The 9,024-nt window shown below is 35.8% G+C and overlaps 1 protein-coding gene and 1 long non-coding RNA gene across 2 annotated transcripts in view; one reads left to right on the top strand and one right to left on the bottom strand.

Annotated features, from left to right (window-relative positions):
* Positions 1–5,276: 5,276 nt before the first annotated feature.
* LOC115242252 lies at positions 5,277–7,439 on the top strand. The gene is made up of 2 exons (XM_029818397.1): positions 5,277–5,611; positions 5,785–7,439. The coding sequence occupies exons 1-2, from the start codon at positions 5,387–5,389 to the stop codon at positions 7,048–7,050; spliced, it is 1,491 nt and encodes a 496-aa protein (XP_029674257.1). The 5' UTR covers positions 5,277–5,386; the 3' UTR covers positions 7,051–7,439.
* A 24-nt stretch (positions 7,440–7,463) lies between these two features.
* The window catches only part of LOC115242253, a 2,663-nt gene continuing 1,102 nt past the window's right edge, over positions 7,464–9,024 (bottom strand). Inside the window, exon 3 of the long non-coding RNA XR_003885029.1 lies at positions 7,464–8,489. This is a non-coding gene — a long non-coding RNA (uncharacterized LOC115242253). The remainder of the gene's footprint in view (positions 8,490–9,024) is intronic.

The following is a 9,024-nucleotide window of genomic DNA, read 5'->3' as shown; positions in this document are numbered from 1 at the left end:
CATAGTTATCGGTAATTTTCAAGAAATTGAACGCAATGTACAAACGCAAATAAAGGATTTAACATTTTTAGATGTTGTTTGATAAAGGACCCGAGAAGTGTCTGGTTTCGGGGGTGTCGGGCAGAACAGTTAATGATTCTCACACACAAAATCTGAGCCGCACTTCACTATTATTCGAGCGTTGATTTCTCGATGTATTCTTATAATTACAATAGTTCTTTAATTTGTCTTTGAGTAAATCGAAGAATCCGCCGAGGAATTCGAGAGAGACCGCAAGAGAATATTACGTCGATTTACGACGTACCGCGTGCTTCACACGATAACTGCGTACAAGGCCCCGGTGTCCCGAGACGGGATAGCACACACCTCACGCGCGTATGATTATTGAACTTGATGCTGTTAATTTCCTTGAGATGACAAATGACCTTTTGCGACAACCGTAGTAGCGTTCACTTGAGCAGAGCCGCTAGTATCGAAACCGAATTCAGAGAGCTTAAAAACTGTTCTAAAGGCAACGTGCGTCACGATAGACCGGTACTCACAGAATGATCGAGAATCTCCGGAAGGGTCGATATCGATGTAGGAGCGCGGATAAGGTCCTGAGAGCGTGCTTATGATTGGGTGATAGCATTGCGCGAGGCTAGTTAGATTGATAGTACAGGCTTCGGGATTGGGACAAGAAGGACCAGGAAGAGAGAGAAAGACAAGAGTGAGTGAGAGGCGTCAAAGGAGCGAGATTTTCTGAACACAATGTAACATACATGTGTATTATGTGTATATACATCAGAGCTGCCAGTTCGTGGGAAATGGGAGCCCCCACCACTTACCGCGGGACTTACTAACACAGACGTAGTCGCTACGTCATAGCCTGTACGTGTAGCTTCGTGCGTGGGGGACCCCGACGCACGAAGCTACACGTACACGCTATGACGTAGCGACTACGTCTGTGTTAGTAAGTCCCGCGGTAAGTGGTGAGGGCTCCCATTTCCCACGAACTGGCAGCTCTGATGTATATACACATAATACACATGTATGTTACATTGTGTTCAGAAAATCTCGCTCCTTTGACGCCTCTCACTCACTCTTGTCTTTCTCTCTCTTCCTGGTCCTTCTTGTCCCAATCCCGAAGCCTGTACTATCAATCTAACTAGCCTCGCGCAATGCTATCACCCAATCATAAGCACGCTCTCAGGACCTTATCCGCGCTCCTACATCGATATCGACCCTTCCGGAGATTCTCGATCATTCCGTGAGTACCGGTCTTTTGTGACACCCGTCGCCATTAGGACAGTTATAAAGCTCTCTGAATTCGGATTCGTCTCGCGGTTCTGGTTAAGATAAATCTCTCGGTTCGTCTCTCAAGTAATTCGTCATCTCGGAATCAAATCAGCGGCATCGAACGTACTCAATTATTCGCGTGGGAGAGCAAGGTTCCCTATCTCAAGAACCAGAATCTGTGCGCAGTTATCAGTGTGAATCTCACGGTCCGTCTCACATCGACTGCGTGTTCTCTCGCGGTGTCCCTCGAACGCTCCGGCGGTGATTCCGGTTAGCCAAAGACCAGTTATTTTAGTTAATTGTTTTATTGTTCGTTCAACATCTCTTTTCATTTTGAGTTATTCTCTGAGGACATACAATCAAAGTAATACGCATTACATTTACTTTTCTTTCCTCCTCTTGAACGTCCTCAGCATTCCTTACTTATTAATCTTTTGTTTGTGATTATAGTAAAATTAAGAATTACTGTAGTTATAAGAATAAATCCGTATTATTTTCGTTCGAATAACTGTGAAGTGCGGTTCTTATTTATCTTTTGTGTGTGTAACATATTCGTTCTGCCCGACACTCCCGAAACCAGAACTTCTCCGGTACTTTATCAAATACATTGACATGTTTAAAATAAACTTGTATGCGCCCGAATAACTGCGCTTGGCTCACATTGCCAATTCTCATTCGTTTTAGATTTTGTTTTAATATGTAAATTGTTATATACTATTATTATTGATCATCATACAATATTTAATTGCACGTATAATTTTAACTGTAATTTAAACATATATATGTATATATGTCTATGCACAAGTATAAAATTCTCAAAAAATAGGCGCCCGTTAGTCTTTTTGCATTACTGCTTTCTGCCACGAGAGGCCAGAAAGCATTTTTAGGTCGTATCTCGACCGTAAAGCGATACGTTAAAAGAACAAGGACAGCACGTGATTGTCGCTCCTTGTCTGACATTATCTCTCAACGATCGCATCCGTGTGCTCAACGTATTAGTGTTTGTGCCTTCACGGATGCTACACACATACGCGATGAATGAGAGACAAAGACGGCGCAATCATCTTTCTTTGTCAAGCGATCAGTGTACTACCACTATCAAAAATATTGAAAAGTGGATGTAGCACGGACATGAACCACATGGAGATTTGACCAACAGTACCGAAAAAAGGATGTGAGTGTGTTTCCAATTCTTAAAAGTGGATGTATGACGCTGCTCTACGGCTTAGAAGAAGCGTCTCACGAAAATCGCCGGCAGCGCCGCTTTCAGGCTTCTCTTTGTCCAAACGCACATCTTTCTCGGCGAAAAAGCGGCGATAGACAAACAAAGGGATCGCTCATTCCAGTATATATATAGTTCAATATAGAGGGACTCTAGTAGTAAGTGTATATACATAAGGTTATATATAAGAAGGTTAAGGGGATCCAAAAGTGACGGCCGAACTCCGACGGGTTAGCGCCCTCATCCAAGCGTAACTAAAATTATCGATAATACCGACCGAAATTATCGATAATATCAATAATTTTAGTTCCGCTGTTACCGATATGAATATTTTTGCATGTTCTATGCATATTTGAAAAAGAATTGTGTTCAATATGTGTTGAAATCGGACAACATCGGGTATTTCTACTGCTCTATTGCCTCGCACGCATATCTAAGCGTATTTAAGCGTATAGATAACAGTATAATATAGACGTGTCTGCCTTTATCACATATTTGAACATAATTTCACATTGTTCATACGGGCTATGTGTCTTCCCATATATCTTCCAAGAGGAATAACATTTGGTTAGGTGTTATATATATAATTGTGTATACATATATATGTATATGTATAATATTTACATAGACGTATACAGATGTATGTGTATGATATATATACATATATTCTGAATATTCATAGCTGTAACAGCTGAGCGCTCACGCACACTACCAGGCGCGCGGCTAAAGGTCGACGCTGATTGGCCAGAAGTTACTTAATAATAACTCCTTTATTAAGCGTTATAGAAAAAAATGTTACAGGACTTTTCTGTTCAGAATAACACCCTCTACCTTCCCTTAAAGGGTGTTGCGCGAATTTTCGGACACCCTGTGTAAATATACCTTATATATAAATAATACTAACCTCTTGACCCTTATTCTTTTTAAGGAAAGTCTTCGGACAGAGAGAGGCAAGCGTTTCTCATTATATTTTTGTCCCATTATGTGGACACACTATATATATTAAAAATTAAAAACACAGAAACACAGTTTTTTGACTTCAACGTGTTATAACGCGTTCTAACGGTTGAGCGCGCGATAATCTCTTGTTACGCGTATGTACAAAACACACGCGACAAACTGAGACTGAGCTGCCGCTCACTGATATGATCGCGTTCGTCTGTTTGCATGTGTGTGTGTGTACAGCCGACTTACTGTCCGATACGTACATACTTACGTACTGACTGCTATAGATATCGCGTTATGATGAAAATGAAAACTAATGCACATCTTTATAAATGTTTATCTTAATAAATGAATATTGTACAACCGAATAAAAACATTGTTTTTATATTGCTAAATTAATTTTATACATAAAAACATTAATTAAATTTAACGAAAACATTATATAAAATGTATACTCTTTGATGAAATGCCGAGTGCGGGGTTTACTGATTAGGCACGTGCAGATTACAAATGTTTTATATTAAGTAAATGTTGACGGCACAGGCCGATAACTAAACTGTGATTTTATCATCTTTTTCCACTTTTCATATGAAATGTTAAACTCCGCCCTCCGCTAGGAAAGTAAAAGATATTCAAGCTTTTATAGAATTAGCCGGATATTATAGAAAATTTATTGAAAATTTCTCTAAAATCGCGAAACCACTAACGAAATTAACCAAAAAGGAAAATAAAGAGTGACCCCAAAAATCGCCTATTTTTGGTCCCGCGATATTGGAACTGAATTGTGTGCCAAATGATACCTTATGACAAGATATCAATCACAAAAAATTTTTAAGTTAAGGTGAGCATTGGTTCCAAAGATATGGAAAGTCAATGTAATTAAAATTCACTAACGCGTGAGCCCATACTTTAAAGCACGAATTTTTATGCCAGCATGAGGGGATGTGCTGGCACATGGAGGGGATGTGCTAGCAGCGCTCGGGCGGTAGAAGAGCGCAGACATACAATCTTGTTACAATACATACAATCTGGTTACAATCTTACTTGCTACAATCTGCTGTTTTTTTGAGAGAGCACAGACATACAATCTTGTTACAATACATACAATATTGTTACAATCTTACTTACTACAATCTGCTGTTCTTTTGAGAACTACTTCCCGAATCAGGATCTTTTTCAGGATTACTGTTCTAATCAGTTCTTTTCAGAACTACTTTCGCAGTTTTCTTCAATTTTGATTTCATCTTTTGATATTTTTAACGTTCTCCATTACATAATGTCTTCAGCCACTTGCTTAGGCTGCGAAGAGCAAAAACGAAGGAAAGGTGAAAAGTTTTACTTTGTTGACAACATTCCAAATTCATTGCTTGTTATTAACAACTTGCGACAAACTTATAACGCGAAAAAACGAAAATTAGTTGAAGTAAGCAATATTCCACCAAAAAGCAGAGTCTGCCACAAATGTTATAAACTGAGTTAAAAACCATGCTTGTCAATGTCCCACTTTGATCCAAATGTACCTGACTTATCTATTTATCGAAAAGGAAACAACTGTCATCTAGGATGTACATTTGGCTGCAAAGATATTGAAAACTTGATTTCAGTTCCAAACATGATTCGTCATGAGCTACTTATGAATTATAACTTTTTAGCTAAACGCGATGCCCGTATGTGTAGTAAGCATGTAGGCATTACTAATAGGGTATTATAAGGTTTTTTAAAAATATATTTTTTTAAAGTTCATACCCTATTTAGTTATTAAAATTTTTTCCGTTTGCTTCAAAACGTTCGATTTGTATTATTTTTTAATTATGTAAAATATCATAATTTGAAGCGCTACGAAAACGCGCCAAAAGCAGCCAATATGGCGTCGGAGCTGCGTGACGTCACTTCGTTACTGTTGGTGATAGTACTGTGATAGATCAAGCCATAGAAGTTTGTATGCAAACCAGTAATAATTTATATTATAATAAAGATATGGATAAAGTACGAGCCTACCGACGGTGCTTTGTACCAATGTGTAAGAATACACAAAAAATAACACCAAACAAGGTGTTTGTAAGTGTACCGCAGGACAAAACTAGACGGCAACTGTGGTTCAAACTTGCCCGTCGTATAGATGAACCAACATCGTCAAATTATTATTGTTGCGAAGATCATTTTCATGTAAGTGCTGCATTAAACAATTTTGTAATTCGTATTATAACGTATTGAAATAAAATAATCGCATTCTAATCTAAAGTATATAACTAATAAAGTAGTTTATTTGTTAAAAGAATTATTATTCTATTATTTACATGCATATTTATATTATAAGAATTTTAATTTTCCTGTTTTAGTTGAAAGAAGATATGGAAAATTTTATGATTTTCAAATTAATGGGAGCACCAATAAAAATGAAGAAACATGCAGCACCTCATATTTTTGATTGTCAACCTGACCGTCGAATAGCTGCAAGTACTCACGACCGAGTTGCATTTAAAAAATTAAATCATAAAAGAATGATATCCGAAATACTATCTCATTGCGAAACTCATGAAACCAATGAAAATAGATCACCAAATGTTAAAAGTAACAATGAAATAGTTCCAAAAAAAGTATGCAAACAAAAAGAAATTTCAACAAATGAAAACTGTGCTTCGATAAGTTTTTCAATACTTACAGAAAATAATAAAATAAACAATGAAATTGATTTTTCAAATATACCGAGCAAATCAGATAGTATTAATATTGAAAAAAGCAATGCAGTTCCATTAATCGTTACAGAAAAAGAAGGAGAAGTATTATTGCAATCGAATGACAAAATAGAAATTAATAAGAAGTGTACTTGGGATAAAGAAAACAAGAACACGAAGGTTTTTTTTAGAAGTAAAAAAATTCAATGCAATATAAAGTGCAGTACTGTTGAAGAAAGTTGCCAAACACTGCCTAATACTGTAAATAAAATGTGTTCACCCATTAATGTACCAACGGAGAGTGACAATAGCAGTGCAGTTGTAATCGATTCTTCCAAAACGATTACAACTGGTACTACTGGGAGCGAATATGAACCATGTCATGAAGATTATTTGCAGTATTGTGAAGAACAAGACCTACAAGCAAAAAGAAGCGCTTTACATTTAACAAATTATTTTATTAGCACACAGACAAAACAATACATTGGAATTCCAAATGACTGGTTATGGATTGTTGATGAACTGCATAAACGCACTTGTTTATCAACAGAAAATATAAAATTGACTTTGATGAAAATCAAACTGAATGACAATTTTGTAAGATTAGGTAACCAATTTGGAATCAGCACAGCAGAAGCATCAAAAATTTTTCAAGACAGTGTACCAAAATTATGTCATTTCTTAAAAACTCTTATTTATTGTCCTCCTAGAGAAAGCGTTAAAATGGCATTATCTATACCGTTTCGTGCAAATTTTGCTCACGTTTATGGAATAATTGACTGTTTCGAAATTCAAATCGAGAAACCATCAAACGCTCTTCAACAGTCTTTAACGTGGTCAGAATATAAAAAGTGCAATACATTGAAGTATTTAATATGTTGTACACCGGATGGATTAATTTTATTTCTTCTGGTTATGGAGGTCGAGTAAATGATGTTGAGTTGTTTGAACAATGCGGTATAATGGATGTTTGCCAAAAAAATATGGAATTATGGCAGATCGTGGTTTTAAGCAGATTCAAACATCTTTAAATAAAATTCAGTGCGAACTTATAAGATCTCCTAGTGTAAAAAGTGGAAGTAAATCGTCTAAGACAGAAGTAATGTTAACAAAGCGTATAGCAAGTTTAAGAATTCATGTAGAACGTGTGATAAGAAGACTACAAGAATTTTCACTTTTGGAACCACATTCTACTTTAAACCATAACATCATGCCATACATAGATGATGTTGTTCGTATTGTAGCAGCTTTAATAAACCTCCTAGCACCTATTATAAGAACATAATAATTTATAATTATTAATATAAAATTATATTATACGAAAAATAAAAAACAAATTGTTCACATAACAAACTTTTTATTAATGCATATTTTATCTTAAAATAGAATTCATCAATTTACAATAAATATTTTTTTTCCAGAAATTGATAGCTTGTTCTGTTACAGCTGTAGTATAATCTTTATTATAATCTACCCAAACCGTTTTCACTTTTCTATTATTTTCGAAATCAGGATCAGCAACACAAGATAAACCCTTTTTTGTATTTGTAGCTAGCATTTGAAGATTTATTTGTGCTTTGCACCTAGAAGCTATTTTTCCTTTCGATAGAAATCGAGAAATAGCTTTGTCTGAATTTGGACACTTCACTTCACTTCCACAATAAAATCATTACCCATAGCATCCGGAGAAGCTCCCAAAATCGGGTAATTTGGCATTAAAAAAAGACCACAATTTTTCAGTTTTTGGCCTACTATTTTCTCAACTTCTTTAAGTACTTCTTTCTCAAGACATTTCCCTCTTTCCATTTCTTTTGTATCATATACTTTGGATGCGCCAGTGATCCGCTGTACAAGACTTCCATCTTCGGTGTTACAATTTGCAGTTTCATGTAATATCGATGCAGTTATTCTACCGTAGCGAAGTTCGAACCATAAATGGCTGTTACTTTGCATTTTAGTTGCATTTTCCGCTTCAAAACATAATTCTTTTGACATTTTGGAAATACAAAATATTAAAAAATCATCTGCAGTTTTCATTCCACTTGCTGAAAACTCAACAATCAGTCGATGCATTGACAATGAGTATAATCGGCGTTCCTTCAGTTCAAAATGATGTTGCGATAACTGACTGTCAAGTTGCTTCTCCTTGGCTATTTTCACAATGTCCTGCAGAAATGTTGCGTTGTCAGGAAAATTTTCTATATTCTGTACTTCTTTTTTGTACAACTCCTTAGTTTCAATGTATTTTTTAGTTGCTCCAATAGTTGATAAAACAACCTTTTTCCAATAACAAGCAACCTCTGTCGGTGCTGGATTTTCTGTTCGTCTGTGGATCCACATTAAAAAGGCTACCGAATGTTTACAACCACCTAAAAATATAAATAACAAGTAGAGTTGTGCAAATTAGAAACTTGCACATTGCTTCCTCATCATTTTATCTTACAATGCTTAAGCTGCTTTAAGCATGCGGATTTTTCAATTTTTGCTTCCTCATAGAGAAAGCTTTGTGAGCAAAATAAAAATTAAAATAATTTCTTTCACCGATCCTCACTAAATTCAACATCAAACATCCTTTAATAATACTCTACTCATGTAAAAAAATTTAATACAATATCTTAAATTTTCTGAAAGTTACAGCGTGTAAAGACATTTTTCAAAAAATTCAAAATTTTATAAAAAATAAACCCTTTCATCGATACTCACCAAATTCAATACCAACCATGTTTGAATGATACTCTATCCATGTAAAAAAAAATTAACCCGGTATCTCAAAAATTGCGGAAGTTAGAGGTTGTACAATATATTGCGTACATACATCATACACACATACACACATACACACATACATACATACATACATACATACACACACACACACACACACACATACACACACACACACAC

Source organism: Formica exsecta, unplaced genomic scaffold (genome assembly GCF_003651465.1).
Source record: "Formica exsecta isolate Colony F162 unplaced genomic scaffold, ASM365146v1 scaffold585, whole genome shotgun sequence".
In the NCBI taxonomy this organism is placed as follows: domain Eukaryota; kingdom Metazoa; phylum Arthropoda; class Insecta; order Hymenoptera; family Formicidae; genus Formica; species Formica exsecta.
The sequence above is the reverse complement of the archived record's forward strand: the minus strand, read 5'-3'. Positions and strand labels throughout refer to the sequence as shown.